This window comes from Poecilia reticulata, chromosome 13, assembly GCF_904066995.2.
Source record: "Poecilia reticulata chromosome 13, P_reticulata-male-v2, whole genome shotgun sequence".
In the NCBI taxonomy this organism is placed as follows: domain Eukaryota; kingdom Metazoa; phylum Chordata; class Actinopteri; order Cyprinodontiformes; family Poeciliidae; genus Poecilia; species Poecilia reticulata.
The window spans coordinates 27,735,586-27,752,943 of NC_088842.1; the positions used below are offsets into that span (position 1 = coordinate 27,735,586).

At 36.7% G+C, this 17,358-nt stretch overlaps 1 protein-coding gene across 2 annotated transcripts; it reads right to left on the reverse strand.

Annotated features, from left to right (window-relative positions):
- Positions 1-1,142: 1,142 nt before the first annotated feature.
- On the reverse strand, positions 1,143-16,112 carry rcbtb2 (regulator of chromosome condensation (RCC1) and BTB (POZ) domain containing protein 2). 2 transcript variants are annotated; one of them, XM_008426368.3, is made up of 12 exons: positions 15,915-16,112; positions 14,637-14,776; positions 13,719-13,869; positions 12,206-12,372; positions 11,953-12,111; positions 11,162-11,269; positions 10,938-11,080; positions 9,942-10,132; positions 8,756-8,882; positions 5,734-5,873; positions 3,924-4,054; positions 1,143-3,825 (listed from the first exon to the last, which is right to left on the reverse strand). In XM_008426368.3, the coding sequence occupies exons 2-12, from the start codon at positions 14,760-14,762 to the stop codon at positions 3,685-3,687; spliced, it is 1,584 nt and encodes a 527-aa protein (XP_008424590.1). In that variant the 5' UTR covers positions 14,763-14,776; positions 15,915-16,112; the 3' UTR covers positions 1,143-3,684. The 2 variants fall into 2 exon arrangements, with proteins under 2 accessions (XP_008424590.1, XP_008424591.1); XM_008426369.2 differs by lacking the exon at positions 15,915-16,112 and adding an exon at positions 14,328-14,509 and having other exon boundaries at positions 14,637-14,727.
- Between the last annotated feature and the right edge of the window lie 1,246 nt (positions 16,113-17,358).

The window sequence follows — 17,358 nt, forward strand, 5'->3', positions numbered from 1 at the left end:
CTCATACAAACTGAACATTCAGTTCAGCTTGTTATGGGCAAACAAGGTCTTGCTGCATTTTTGTTGTTGTTCAAAGAGCATCCTTTCATGTTCCAATCAAACCGGGTTTCAATAAGTGTACTGTATTTATACTGAAATTTCAATCATGTATAATGATGCAAATAATAATTATTTACATCATTATAATCCACAGATGCAAATAATACAAAAAGTAAAATTGTGTCCATTAATTTGATAGAGAATATAAGTTTTAAAGAAATTTAGAAAATAACAAAGGAAATCCATTTAGAGCCATTGTCTGCATGTGCATTCACTGCACAAGACTCCACTGCTGAAGAAAAAGAATGCTGATTCTAACAAAAAGTTTATTTTGCTGGAGTATTCAGTTAAGAGTCATCAAATGTGTACACTTGTGCATTCTTTCTTTTTCTGCAGATGTAGTACGGTGTATCTGCACGTTTCTCTGAATATCACTCGGGCATAAATGTGTCAAAAATGGTTCAAGTTAAAAGTTTTACATCCAACTGATTGAACCCTTCTAAAAGAAAATGTGCACATGAAACCAGATTACAAATCAAACAATCTCTCTCTTCACTGACAGATCACATTCAAAGTGTGCATTTAGAGACAATGTCACTCATATCAAAAGAATGTATGCAAATTATTGTCTGGGTAAAACCCATCCTGTACTTCCCATTTCCTGAAAGTTACTACAAATAGTAACAGGAGATGGAATTTGAAAGAAACATGCTGTTCTGTCACCTTTATTAAAACAGGAAGGAATGTTACAGAAAGTCAGTCTCCCAGAAATGGGTGTAATCCCATCAAACCCTGGGAAATTATGTTCTGGTTAGGGGAGACAAAAAACTGCTCTGTGTGGATGTCACTGCACACCTATGAAGTAGAAATGTTGCAGCATTTCATATCAACCTATAACCACAGTAAAGTTTAAAGATGGAAGCATCATGGTATGAGGCCGCTTTTTAGTGTGTGGTACTGGATAAATATACTGGCACACTCTTGATAATGAACGTCTCAGCACTGAATGATCCTAAACGCAGCAAAAGAAACTCGAAATTTTTAATGTTTGTATTAAAACTCATACGAGGATGGAGTGCTCTGCAGTAAGAAAAGAACAGTAATTTATGATTATGTTATTTATTTCAGCATGTCTATCAGACATTATCGGCATCAATCATACAAGCAAGCTGATATTTTATCCAATTTTTTCTAAACAATATAAACTGCCTATTGAAACAATACCACCAGTACCTAATACCATAAGGTGATGTAAGAGGATATATTACTGTAAAAAAACACCTGCTGACAATGATTTAACAATAACATTAATAATAATAATAAAAAAACAAATCTGTGTAAACATACCAAAAGAAAATTCTATTTAACTTCATCCACACAGCAACAGTAAACATGGATTTTGTCATGTTTGTTGTGAGTAAAGCACAATTTCCAGCTGCACAGTTCACATCATATAAAGCACATTAAAAGTACATTTTTGCATTTAAAAAAAAATAAATTTCTTTTCCATTCTGGCCAAGTGTTAGTTAACAATTGCACAACAATTGTTACATGTTCTGATGGCATGAATTAGTAAACAATAAGAAATGTGGTAAAACTGTTCATTAAATGTGAAATTACCATACAAACCGTTTTGAATTGGGGATGTCAAGCATATAGCATCCTCTACAATTACTGTCACCCAGGATGAAGATGCAATATATGTGTTGCTTTTGGGTTTCTGATTTTGAGAAAAAGAAGAAAATCTAATGGAGCTCTAGCAAGTAATTGGCAGGAAACTGATAGACGATTTTCAACTTGATCGTCTCTGACCAGCCAGAAATGGGAAGAAAAATGTGTTACTTTCCAGATAACTGGAAGCACCAGATGTCAGGTCCAGGCAATAAAACCTTTTCTGTGTGGGACGCTGTTGATATAAAAAGAATGCTCAAACTTAGCTATTTTCAAAAACAGGATTGTGTTTAAAATATAAATCTGAGGAAGCGGAAATGTAAAAGGTAGTATTTGCTACAACTTGTCAAGAAATGTCTGCAGTTCCTTCAGGCTACGAAAGAGTGAGCGACAGCAAGACGTTCTGCGCAAAAAAAGAGAGGTTCAGCAGTGCACCGCAAGGGCTTTCCCACATACAGTGTGACATAACCTCTGCTTGAAAAAAGTGAGTTAGAACAACTATTGAATGCTGTTATAAATTATTTTATAATTCTTAAATAAAATTGAAATCTACTTAGTGTCTGTGAAGCTTTTTGTAAAGTTGGGTCAGAAAATGGAAATCAGATACCAAAAGACAAAAAAAAAATAATAATAATCAGTTGTTATTGTCATAGCTACAATTCCAAAATGTTTTGGTTGTTAAGTAGCTAAATCAGTAATTATTAACTTACTGTTTTGTTCATGCTCTTTTCTTTTTCCAAAGTCGGTCTTTAAAGTGGGGAAAACAAAAGAATGTTTCATTGAAGTTAGGTATGTGCTCATATCAGAAAATGGCAACAGGACAATAGATAACCTCCCAAAAAGTTTAAAACAACTTCAACATACAAACAAGGGTGGATGCAGACAGAACCAACAGTAAGGAAGGAAGGAGAAAAACACATTTCAAAGCTTATGGTTAGACAACCACAACAAAGAATGTAATCACAGTTTCTCCATGTTAACAATCCTTCCATTCGAGAGTTTTGAACACATCTTTAACAGAGATGCCAATAGCTATAGAGTTGCTAAATACTTTGCAGGGCATTGTAAGCAGAACAGTTCAGACGTTTTGCAAAATTCTCACTTTTCATATTTACGAGAACCAAGGCATCCAAATAACATAAGGTATATGAAAAAAAAATCTAAGTTTTATGATAATTAACTTTTTAGTAATTTATTTCAGAGCAGTGATTGGTTCTTCAAGACCAATCACTGCAGAGTTGATAACGTATCAACTCTGCACTACGTTCTGCTCTTCATAAGCTTAGATTCTGTAAACAACAGAGTATGAAGCTTTCCACTGGATCACCCAATATGATGGAACCATTTCTAATCACCACACGTGTCTTCTTTTGTTTTACATTAATGTAAAAACAGAAAACATATTTACAGTATATACACACGTCTCTCTGATAGATATTGACTGATTGACATGTAGGTTGCAGCAGAATAAGAAGGGCTGATTTATTTTTTGCTGATTGCTTTATAGTTCAGTCGGAGCTTCCAGTGGAATTTGGAAGTTTGCAATTAAAAGTCCTTAAACTGATCCTTTATAGGAATAAATGTAAATAACCATACAACATTTTAAGCAACAGGTATCCATTTGTATGTTTGCTGTATGTCTGCTTTAAACCAGGCAGATGGAGGCGCAGTTAAGCTTGTTCTTAGTAATCCAAGTCTGACAAACTGCAACCTCTGCTGTACTTCTTCATGTTAAGGCCGGATTAGTAGAGTAACCCAATGCTTCTGCGCCACTTCACCATGTTTGGACAAGGCTTAGAGTAGTAACACGGCAGGATCAGATAGCCACTGCCACCCGAAACCACTCGCCTCTTCAGTGTTTACATCCCCAGTAACAAGTCTTTGCAGAGCTGAACAGCTCAGTGTTTACTTTGGTCGGCTCTCCTTTTGCAGAATTAAAACATATTGTCAAGAATCCATCGCTGCAGGGGCGCCTTAGTTTTTGAAGGCCCCGTAGCGGCTTGCCTTACTAATGAAGTTCTTGAGCAGGTCATGATCCATGTCTGCAAAAGCCTGGGTCTGAGTGACAGCCGTTAGATGGTTGACACAAAACTTGAAGCAGAACTCCTCCAGGTCCTAAAAACGAAGAGGGCTATGTGGTGAGTGCTGAGGAGTATGAGTGACTAGAGGCTACTGTGCAGGACCCCCCTGCCAACGCACTGCAGTGATCTTACCCGAGCCTCATACTTGACGGCGGCAGAAAGCAGAGTGATGGCGTTCTCTTCAGAAATGCCCCGCTTGATAGTTTCCTGACACAATCTTTTGAGCCTCGTCTCTCGGTAAAACGTTGCCAAGTCGAGCAACCCTGCAAACAGAAGAAACGAATCCACTGCATCTGAGTATATTTACAGCTACTTCTGTTTAAGAAATTTTATGACACCCTTGACAATTTTGTGAATTTTACAGGGATTTATGTTTATCTTTGAATATGTATAAGCAGTGACTAATTGTGAAATAGAAGAAAATTAATGTAGCCCTATTTACTACGATATACTAATTAAAGTCCACAATGCCCTTTAGAAGTTTCTTAATTAGTACATAACATCCAGATGTGTATAACTTTTTAAGCCAGATTTTGTGGCGCAATTCACAGGAAATGAGCAGAAAGCAAAGGGGGCAAATATCAAAGGTTTCAAGGTCAGGAATCAGACCCTGACAGCTGCATCAAGGATCAACAGACAGACTTGCCGTCTCCACCTGTGTGTAATTTAATCTCTGAATAACTACAGCTGTTTAGCGGAAAACTGACTTTTGGCTTAAAAACAAACAAGCATTAAACATACATTTCCCTAAAACCACAGTTCCATGTTAAAAATGTTTTTATGGTTTTATTCTAAATCTTAACTGTTGTGTTTTCATTAGCTGTTAGCAGAAAATCATCATAACTACAAAGAAAAAATAAAAGTTTGAATACAACAGTCTGTGCTAACTAAAACGTCAGTTGCGCTAACCCTGAAGCACTAATCATAAACATTAGTTTCACTAATGCTAAAGCTGCATTAGCAGGATGTAATGTTTCTATTGTTGACTGTGTGTTCCATGACTTTATATTTTTGTGTTTTTATGATGTAAAGCAGTCTGAAATACCTTGTTGCTGAAATGTTCTATACCAATAAAATTTGATTTGATCTTAATTTGATTTAAAGTGCTACACCAACAAGATATTTAGTGGAAGCTAATGCAGAAGAGCTCAATTTTGTTCCTGTATTTTTTCTTGTTTGGAATAAAGTTATCGGGGCAGTGATGGGTGGAGGTTTGGGGGAAGGGAAAGAATGTGAGGAGACGAAACATAACTGCTGCCTAAGCAGTCTTCACCTATTTCAAAATCCTAAAGAGTCAATAACCACAACTTCAACACAGATAAAAAACTTTATTCAACTGAAAGCCCAACTAAATTAGTGCTTCAGAATTTATCAGTAAAAATTATATAAGAAAAAAGCTAAGTGCACTAAATATTTTCAAAGTTAGCAGAAATGCTAAAGCACAAAACAAGATTAGCGGCAGTGTGCACATAACTTCTAAAAATGTAATTACTTACCATTTTTATAATATAAAAATTATTTTTTATATATATATATTAAATTATATATATATTACATAATATATATATAATTTTATTTTGTAACGGAACCTAAAGAAAATTTATCAAAAACACTATATGCCAGCTCTTAAAATTTCTTTTATACTATTGTGATTCTAATGCAAAAACAAGCAAATATTGCTCAGAAACATGCAATGAAAAACATGTTATTTTGCTCATTTCAATTTCATTTTTGACTAATGTTAATAAAACTCGTGTGGAGGGCCTATGAAGCCACATGAAGCTCGAGATTCACACGCTACAGTCTTCTAGTTCTTAATTTACAACCGACATGAAACACAAAGAGTTTGTGGTTTCAAGGTGGCAAAATCTAAATGAATTCAAGAGGTGTATATATCATCACAATCTGGTATTAAACCACATCTGTCTAAGTTTATGCTTACCAATAGCATCCTCTGGTGGCAGGTTAATATTGTCTGTATAGAGATACTCCAGGAAGGCTCTGTACACTAAATATGAGAACTGGTGAATTTCTATAACATCTTCATCTGTTTCGTTCAACAAAGTACGGAAATGCTCACACCTAAAGAGGGGGAAAGAAGAACAGACTGCTGTTATGACAGGAAGAAAGATAACAAGAGCAGTAACCGAGCATTTGTTTGCTTATCTGTTACAAATTACATAAACATAGCTGCTGTTCATGAGTCAATGCTCAGTCTGATTATTCACAAGATTCCAGCGTGCCTCAAGATCAAACCAATTCCTAGACTTCAAAAGACCAAATACAAAAGGGATCACAGCTGGGCGCGAGGCATTCAGAAGCCTAAAGGACAACAAGGTTGAATCCGATGGAAAAAAACATGGGAGTACTGGAGGAGTTATAGTAGCAAAGATAGAAATGAGATGAGACTGAAGATGCAGAAAATTAAGGAAAGACAGCTAAAACGTAAAACAGGAAAGCATGCCACACCCAAAGTGAATGATTCTACATAGTTTCAGTGACTGAAACTCTTTAGTTTTGGTTTAACGAAAGGAAAAAAAATATCTGGACTATTTGAGAATTGCATCAAGAGAAATAGTCTGCTTAGATTTAGTCAAATGCAGCAAGCATGATAAGACAGCAAGTGGACCGTGATAACATCCTCTGTGAAAAAGCAAGGAGGAAGTGGCAAGCAAGCACACAGACACTACACCACACTAAAAACAAAACACTTCACTTTTTTGAAGACAAATTAACTGGATGCAATCGTGTACAACTGTTTGTCTTGCTGCGATAAAACTATAGACTGGCAATATAAATGTCGAGACACACCTAGTAATTTCAGAATCTGAAACATTTGTTACATCAGTCTGTTTTTTAGGGGGGTTTTATCTTCAAATACTCAGTTAAAAAGCGATTTGGAGACATAACCCTTCATCCCAGCACGATTCGTCACTTTTAAAGCTCCAAGTAATGCCTAATTGGTTCAGAACCTGGAGTTTTCTCTTAATTAAAACAGTAAAAAAAAAAACTAAAAAAAAAACAGTTTGCTCCGGGATTTTAATCCATTCTGTGCCTAATAAACTGATCAAGTTTAATGAATGGATAAATTAATAATATGCACAAAAATATTGAAAGCATATTCTTTTATTGCTTATGTTACCTATTGATGCGATGAAACAAATCAATAATATCAAAATAGCATGAGATGTGCTTTGAGCTATGCTGAATAACGCCTGACTGGGGGATCAAAACTCAAGCCATGTGCGAGAATCAAATGAGCCAACAGATAACAGATCCTCTCATGTTTGATGTAAAATGGTGGAAATCGTTCTCATATCTCAGACAGAAACTATATTCAGTATATTCTGAGCTTTGGTCTGTTGGGGGAGCAGCAGCAGTGTCAATAACTTCTCTCATAAACCTGGAAGAATAACGGGATTCAGCCTGGAGACGTCTGTGCCAGGAAGGAACGTGACATTACCAAACAAACAATCCGTCACATCTGCTCCATGACGCACAACAGGGACAGCCGGGCTCGATCCAACATCGCCGCCGTCATAAAGAACATACTTCAGGAAATAATTTCTACAATTCACAGCAACAGATTGCCCCTGTGTAGCAGGTGGACACATCATTTCACTTTCCATCATATGCACTGTTATGGCAAACATGCCATCAATGGTACATTTACTGTTTGGTTTTGAATGTGTGATGATTTTTTTGGTTTACACAGCTGTCTTTGCAAAGGTATATAGAGAGTTCATAAACCTGAGATCTGAGAAAAATGATCTATTTAGTATGCATGATGAAGAGCATGCAAAGTAAGTTTTCCTTTAGAATTGTTTGTGTCTTTGTATTTTCAAAGAATGTAGAAAGTAGGGGTTCACCAAAAAGTGGACTGACTAATAAACTGACCCGATGTCCATAAATCTGGGAGATCGGCCAATACTTACATAAAAAACTGATCTTATCCATCTCTGCAAAAGTCTGAAAATCAGCCACTCTACCATTTTGTTTTGCTGTGTTTAGATGGCTGACTGACCGACCAAACAATAGCCACCCCACTGTTGCCAACTTAGCGATTTTGTCGCTATATTTAGCAACAAAAAAATGCTATTGGACAAAATTGGAATCAGTAGGTCAGGCTTTTTAAAAATTGGTAACCAGAAAGCTGCAATCGGTGCACTCTTAGCATGACATCTTTGGATGAAATAACTCGCTATATTTTTCAATCTGTTATGATACTTTAGACACTTTTTTGTCTCTTAGCTGCCCCCTTCGCTATCAGCATCTGTAGTCATAAACACAGCTGCTGTCATTGCTTCCCAGGGACACAGGAGAACAATCAACAAACTCCTCGTCTCTAAAGTGTCTTTAACATGTTAGCATGAGATATGGTCAAAGTAGAGGTTTTGCGCCCCAGGCATTATTTGTGCGAGAGTGTGCACTTTGTTGACTGTGCAGACAGTCCGGCTCCTTCCTCCTGACAGTGCAAAAGAGCAAGGGACTGGAATGCACACACTGTGTTTTTCAAGTGTGGTTATAAAAAGAAACACGGGAAACAATAGGCTGCTCTCCGCTTCCCTTTTACTCAGAGGGAACACTGTCCAGCAAATACCGTTCAAGTATAGGAGTTCATGCTCAATTTGTTTTTATAGAATGTGTCCTCTGCTTTTTTTGCTATGTAGAATTATCTAACAATCAGTAATATCCAACAACATTTCTAACAAGAAGAAAACATCTGAACCCTCATGTGACAAGAACAAATACCTGAACACAGAGGACAACAGGAAACAAATTGCTGACGATATTTGATTCATAAACTCTCCAGCTATAGCACTTCTCACCAAACAACACACTCTAGACTACTTGTAAATTGTAGTAAATTTGTCTAAATTTTGAATCAAAAGAGTTCATGTCAGTTTGCAAAACGTGTGAAAACAAAGCAACCATTAATCAAACGACTGTTTAATTTTTCCTACCTGATCTTCAGAAGAGCTTTGTGAACATAGATGCACTTCCCGTCAACTAAGAACTTAAGGTCAGAAATATCTGGACTGTCAAACTCCTTCTTCAAAGACTGGGCAACTGTTAAGTAGTCATCTCCATCTGGGGAAAAAAAACCACTGGTTATCTTCAATGTTTTTATCTGTATTTTAAAGTCCCATCTAACTTGGTGACTACACACTGCCAGAATTATCTATGATTCTCCAACAGTAAGCTTTCAAAAAAGTTTTTAAATCTTCTCTCCCATGTTGCTCATTTTGAGTGAAGGCAAAATAAAATATGGGTTCTTGTCCAGGACCGTTTCTCACAGTTCTAGATTTTGGAAGTTAAAACCGGGTCCGTTTGGGCCAGAAGCTATTTACTGAAACACCTTTAGTACAATGTTTTCCCATCTTTCCTTTTTGAAGAATGGGATAAACAGACTCTAGTGTAACATGAAGCCGATGTCTTTCAAAACAGGAAGTTATGGCTAACAAAAACATTTCTGTGATTGTGATTAACTTAAAATGCACAAATTTCCATTTTTCATCAGTTATAATTGTTATTATAACTTATATTAATTGTAATATTAAGTCAATTATTTTTTCTAAAAAATAAATTCTGATTGAAATTATTCTGCTGTAAACTATGAATTTATTTGTAAGGGCTTGCACACAACATTGGGACTGAATGGGTAATAAAATAAAAACTGCACATGAAAATAATAGTAAACGCTGCACACATGAGAGTGTATTTGTAATTTAACAGTTGGGTGCCATAAGCTTGACAAAATGGGCCGTAAACTGAAAGTAACACTGTTGAAAACAGAGTTCATAAACACTTGCTTGACACAGTCAGGAAACAGGATTTCCTGTTTATTTCTTAGGCCACTTCCAGGAATTTGTACTTATGACACAAAAACATGTGCCTCCTGAATGAGTATCTCTAACAGGTCAAAGGTTAAAGATAACTATGGCAGCAATTTGAAGTATTCAACAAATATCCCTTAATTATTGAGGAGTACTAGTACCCGACAGACCCCTTCTTCTAAAAAGGTCAAGAGGGGAAATATGGCAATGAGAACAATTTTAAGTATTCAGCTAAATCCCTGAATTATTAAGAACTGTGGACATCTGGGAGCCTCTTTTTTTAACAATCGTTCTGTTTCTGCACGAATCTTACCCACAGAGAGAAGGTGCCACGTGACAGCTGGCGTGGCGAAGCAGGCAAACACGTCATCAGTGCTGCTGAAGTGGGTAAGATGGGGGCTGGACACGGCCTGACCTCGACACTGACCCCACATCAGAACCTGTCCGCTCTGCGTCTTAGCAGCTGACGTGTGGCTGGTGTGACAGGCAGCTACCTCCACCATCCTGGGCAGAAAATCTCAATTCACACCCAATTCAACCTTCTAACATAAAGAGAACAAGTCTAAGCTACAGTGCCCTGCAAAAGTGCTCACATACTTTAAATGTACTTTTTTTTTTTTTCTTGCATTATAGTCACAGGCTCTAATATTTTCATTGGAATTTCATGCGCTGTGACATGAAAATAAAACAATTTGCGGTTTTTAAACATTAGGAATGTTATATGTTCATAATCCATCGCAATTTTTCATAAAGCCCAGAAAGTTCATGCTACTATATCTTTCGCAGAAGTCAGATTTTTTTGAACATCCAGTTAATGACCATCTTGTCGACAAATTCTCCCACTTGGGCTGGGGATGTCTGCAGCTGCATCAGAGTAAACAATGGACACCTTGATTGCTTCTGTTATTAATTCCCTCCTTGTCTGGCCATTTATGTGGACGGTCATATCTTGGTGGGTTTGACGACACAAATTTCTGGATTCTATTTATTTAAAGAGGGCTGAATTCAAATTCATGGAATTGCATGCCACGCTTTTCAGACTTAATTTGATTTGATTTTGTGTTATCACAATTACAGACAACATAGTTTTTGTCTACTGCATAAAACTCCATTGGGACACTTTGATTTTTGTTTTTATAACATGACAAAATGTTACAAATTTCAGTGGGTATGGATACTTCCGCAAGGCACTATAAGGATAATTTTACAGGTAAAAATAATTTGCTTGGAGTCATTGACCCTCATTGATATGGAGGCTCCAGTAAGCTGATCTGATTGCTTTACAACACAGTGCAAACAATTTACTAACCTTTCCTTGTCTGTATTTATTAGGATGGGGAGCGCTTGGTTACTTTTATTGCCTGTGCCCAGCTGTCCATAGGAGTTGGCTCCCCACGCATAAACAAATCCCTCATCCGTAAGTGCCAACGTGTGTGCATATCCACATGCCACCTACATTTGGAAGTGAACAATACATTCATGAAAAATATAAAAAATAGTTTTATGAAAGTTTTTGACACTGTGGATTCTTACCTGCACAATGTTGACACCTTGCAGAGCAGCGATCCTGCATGGAGTCTGCTGATTTCCATTGTTTCCCAAACCCAGCTGCCCATTGCAGTTGTAGCCCCAACCGTAAATCTACAGAACACACATATGAGGTGTATTATAAAATAATCTCAAAACCATATTGTAAAATACTGTAGAAATGATGGTCAAACAGAACAGGCAAGAATATTGGATTGATTTTAAAGAAATGGCAAAAAGCACTGGTTTATCTTTCAGAATGAGTCTACTAGATATATAATTTCCTTATAGTTATGTACATAAAAGTAACAACTTTTCAGAATAGTACCCCCTTATTTCCCCTTTGTGTTCATGTTCCTTTTTTGTTTTGTTTTGTTGATATAAATGGAAATGGTAAAGGGAAGAAATTGTGTAATTGATCACAGACGGGAACTGTGAACTAGAGGTGATAATAAACTCTTGTAATCTTCTCAATGCTTCAAAACCAAAGAATAAATAAATAAATCATATGAGTATCAGCCAATCGCAAACCACCCAAAATTGAGAAAATCTGGTCCGATATTATTGGTTGGATGATTTATTGGTCCATCCCTAATGTTTACACGTCAACAGCTGGCACATATACAACCCCAAAACAAAGAAAAATGTGATTATACACTACCACTTTACAGTTTAGTTGGTCTGTTACATGAAATTACAACAACACAACTTTAAGTTTGTGGTTTATGAGGTATCAATACATAGGACACACTAGTGTGAAGGTGTTATTCTCATATAAAAGCAGCACATAATGGTACCTCTCCATTATCCAGGACGGCCATCGAGCAGAGCTGGCCACAGGCTATGTTGACCACCACTTTGTTCTGCAGACAGCTGCTAACCCGACGCGGTGTTGGTTGATTGGCAGTCGACCCAGATCCTACTTGGCCCGAGTTGTTGTAGCCCCACGCATACACCTGGTCACAGATGAAAAAAAAAGTTCACAGTCCCAAAAAAATACAGGCTAAAGATGGACAACGACAAGTGAGCAGACAAGAAGGGAAGACTTACCTCTCCATCACTTGTGAGAGCGATGGTGTGGTGGGAGCCACAGGCCACTTCTGTCACCCTCTTGCTGATGAGGTTGGTGGAGACCAGGGCAGGGGTCAGACCATGGTTGGTGGTCCCATTTCCCAGCTGACTGTAGCCATTGTGACCCCAGGCAAACACCTCCCCATCTACATAGCAGCAGGAAAACTTGTATTTATGTTGTCAAAGTGGTTAATATTTTATAAACACAAGATAAGAAGTAATCCAAGTCAAATGATGTATAGCTGAGGTCTGGCAGTGTACCCAACATATGCAGCCGATAAAATCAGATTAACAGAGCTCGAAACCCATTAGCTAGAAAGAGAAGTTTAAGACACTTTTCATAGAGAATAACAAATCGCGAGAATAAAAGAAAAACACATACAAATATACACACAACAATCTTGTCTTGTAATTGAAATTAATGTTACTTTAAATGAAAAAACAAAATTAACTATTTCAATGTGATTTAATTTGGCTTAATAAATAACTGCACCTTAATATAGTTATAAATTTTAAACATTTAGATGGAATTGGTAGTACAAACAATGCAATGTTAAACTATTCATACCCCACGACTCTCATTGTATCTTCTCACACTACAAATATTAACTTTAATGTATTTTATTGGACTTTTACATGATGGGTAAATACAAGAAGTGCAAACTTGTGAACTGAAACACAAGTCACACCATTTTTGTATTTCTCATTTTTTAACTGATAAAAAATGTGAGAACTGTGATGTGCATTTTGTATTAAGAATCCTTTATTATGATTATGGGAGACAGGCAAGAAAGTCATCATTGAAAGAAAGCCATACGATGCTAAATGCACAGCACATTGCTCTAAACATAATTCCCATGGTGAAACCTGGTGGTGGCAGTTCTATGTTATGCTTAAACAAGAAATTTCTTCAGCAGTACAAGAAATCTGGTCAAAGTAAACCTGCAAAAAAATACATGTCTGGGGCTTTAACCCTGCCGCTTCTCTGCTGTCCGACCGTGATACCTGCAGTGCTCATCCTGAGCATCACGCTAAGACTGCTGGACTGAACATCCTTTAACATAAACTCCATAAGATACAATGAAAAAGATTTATGTGAAGTCATGCTTCTGTGTTGGAATAGTCCGGATCAAAGTCCAGAAATCAAACCAACTGAGAATCAGTGGCAAGATTGAAACATACCATTTACAAACATACAAAGCAATCTGAATGAGTTTGACCAAAATTTGGCAAAGAAGAGTGGTTAAAACAAATCAATCTCTAAATGTTCTAAGTTGGTAGAGACACATCCACAAGACTTGAAAATGCCATTTCACTTCACAAATAATCACTGCAGCAAAAATTTGACAAATATCAATATGAATACTTTTGCACGTCACTGTGAAAACATGTGTTGTTATTTGTTTTGGCTTCCATTCCTCTACCTGCCGTTACAATTTCACCTGGAGGTCACATAAAGATTTTCTGAAGTATTGTGTTGCGAACTGATTACCTGCAGTGGCGATAACCACATGCGGTCCTGTACCATAGCTCAGGGACACAATCTTCTTTCCGCACAAGATATCAATCCTGCGCGGCTCAATAGTGCTTTGAAGGTCTCCAAGGCCTAAGCAGCCACTACAGTTGGTGCCTAAGGCAAAGACCTGCAAACACCAAACATCACAGCAAAGTCATGCTGATGCAAAGAAATTGTACATATATGCCACATATTACTACTATAATACTGACTGAGACTGAAAGGTCTTTGATCTTGAAATTATTTTTTTTTGTATGCAATAAGAATCAATAAGTATTTAATTCAAATAAAAACCTATTATTATTGTTGTTGTTACGGTTGTTGGTGTTGTTATGTCCTACAGCTACAGTAAAATTATCATAATATCCTTATCATAATATTTTTGCATCTTTGCATTACTATTATTATTTTATTATTATTACTATTTATCTTATTATTATTATTATTATTATTATTATTATTATTATTACTATACCCAATAACATTTATGGGGCATGTTTACTAGGGAATAATAATAATATAAACCTGCCACCAAAGAAATATTACCATTGACAGGACAAATGTCTGCTTGCTTGAAACTGTTACCTGTTTAGTCCACTTGTAGGAATGAACAAACATGGATGCACAGATGGTTAAATATAGAGCATGCTGGGGTATTAGGCCAATATGGCTAAAGATAGTCTCATTCTATCTGCTTATCTCTCTGCCGAGAACTGCCCCTCGTCTCAACCTGAGAATCAAGATCCTAAAGCATTGTTTTTCCCCTTCTGTTGACACGAAAAAGAAACGATCAAATCAATATCCTCAAAGTAGGTTAGGTCTATCAAGTCAGGCCAGCACACCTCCGTCCAAACAGCAGGATTAAGGTGCCTTTGCTTAAAGCCGGAGCCTTACCTCATCATTAACAGTAACATAGAGAGCTTCATTAGCAGCACTACCGAAGACACAAGCCTGGCGGATAAGCCGTAGTTCCTCAGGAGGAAGGAGTGCAAACACTGGCCACTTCCCCACGTCCAGCATGCTACTCAGCAGAGCTGTGACAAGATAACACAGAGAAAACAGAGCATTTAGGTAATTATGGTCCTTATCGTTTTTCATGATTTCAATTATTCAGAAAAAAAGCTGTCACCCTCTTACTTGTACATAAAACCTGGAGTACATTCTATACCCTCTCCATTTCAGTATATGTACCACTCCAATGCATTTCTCTGACTTCCTGAACAACATAGCAGATAACTACCATTTAAAATACAAGCATTTCCGTGGATCAAAAATACTCATCTGGATACTTGTGTAATAGAACAGTACTTTGGGAGGTGAAAAAAAGAGAGCACAATGACTGATCAGCCAGTTTTTTAAATCATGCTAATATCAGTTTTCTACAAATCCTGTCTTCCATCTACAATTAACTACAAGATAACTTTGTTTCACACCACTGCTGAGTTAAGTTTGCATTCCACTAAGACGGTGAGAACATTGTGATCAATGTCTGAGTTATTATATTTACTCATTAAATAACCTTTTTTAAGATTAAGGTTTGATGGATGGATGCATGGATGGATGGATGGATGGATGGATGGATGGATGGATGGATGGATGGATGGATAATCATTCTCTGATCTGGATGGATCGATGGATGAAATAAAAAATGCTATGGCTTTTAGTTTATTTTCTTTGTAAGAAAATAAACTCAACTGACAAAAACGATTAATATCAGCAATGTGTCAGTGAGTAGCATCCCTGCTTATTAAAACTAGTTCCAGTCTCAGTAGTTGAAAGTGTGTTATTGAATGTTTCAAAAGTATTAACAAATGACTACAACATAATAGTACATTGCTGTCAGTGAAAAGCATACAGTAGAATGAGGCTGATCAAGCAATGTTCAACGCCAAAACAAAGTTCTTCAAACATCCTAACAAGGACGTTTTAATGAATAATAGGAATCGTTCTGCTGTCGCCTCATTAGTAATCATTTCAAACAGCATTTAGCATAAATTCAGACATCACCCATGGCACTAAGCAAAAGGTTTGCCATCACTTCATATACTAAAAACATACAAATAAAGACACTCCATCAAACAAGCTAGCAACAATAAAGTTTGCACCAAAACACCACAGAGCTTAGCATAAAGAGTCCCGTAGTTACGGGGGGGTTTAAACTGTTGACGTTACCTTGACAGTTGTTCCAGCTACTGTTTCCTCTTTAAAGTAGTTTTCTTATCAAAAGGAAAACTTAAATATTGCAGAGGGAATCATATTGGCAGCGGCTGTTGGTTGTCATAGCTAGCTTTGGTGGCTACATCAACGTCCTGAAGAAAAGCAAAGCAGTCCAACAGTTTACTTCCTGTCGCCTGATGGTGGCTTCACGGAAACTCGGAGACAGGAACTTCGACTGCAACGAGGCTGCTGAACATTCATACGGTTGCACAACAAATGATCTCTTGTTCATCTATGCACTGATTTCCCTATTTTCTACTTTACAGTAGTAACATAAGTTAAAAATATTAACAGCTGTTAACTTATTTAAGTCTTCATGAAAAAAACATATGTGACAGTAGTGGCAATTTTCTGATGCTTGGGAAACTGCAGTGATTACACCAGTTTTCATCCGCATTGGTATTGATATATAGTAGGCTTTAATGGCAAATATACTTTTGTATTTTTATAAATATCCTTTTATATTTTGTAGTGGCTCATGTAACATTAATTTTAAGTTCTATTAAGTGCAATATAAGCTGTGTGTGCATAATAATCTATATGAGAGGAGGGAGGGAGGTGTTGGTGCCTATCTTTTCATGTTTATTGACAGAGTGACCTGGGCAGCATGCGCAGTGTCAGCATTCAGAAAGACCCCAGGCTGCAATTTGACTGGTTAGTCAATTATTTAATCATGGTACTTTATTCTTTTACAATGAGTTCGTTACAAAATATAATGTTGTGACTAATTTCAATATTGTGATTAAGGTCATTCTTTCAGGTATTGTAGAACCTTTTAAGAACAAATTTATACCCTCTTCTGGTTTATTATTTTGATTATGATGATTATCATTTTAAGATTGGTCTATATAGCTATTTTTGATTTACCATCTTGTTCAAAAACCTGTAAAACAATCAAAACCCTGAAATTTGTTATCTCGCTTCAGTCTTTTAAACTGATTTCATAATGACCCCTGGCTGTTGTTAGTTATCTGGTATACTCTTCTCTGTATGCTTGCTGTATTTTAATTTCTTATAATTATACTAATAAAAAAAAAAAAGATATCAAGCTGCAAGGCAGTAGAGCTCTCACTAAACTCATACATGCTAAACATCTTGTAAGGATATCATAATGTAAGTCACCAGTAATTGCTATATATTTATTAATCTGGACTGCTCACATTTATTTTAACTCTTCAGAAATAGCAAGCTTCCTCTTGCACAGCTGTGACTATGAAAGCTCTCTGCTCTCCTACTGAGTAGTCTGTTATGGCGCACACTTTGGTTCCTGCTCCACTGAATAATTTTATTAGGCAAATTCAAAATGAGTCAACCGCCAGAGGAAATCACAATAACCCACAAAGAATTTATGCTTTTGGGCGGTCAGATTTCTTTTAAAGAAATGGCTCATACTTGAAAC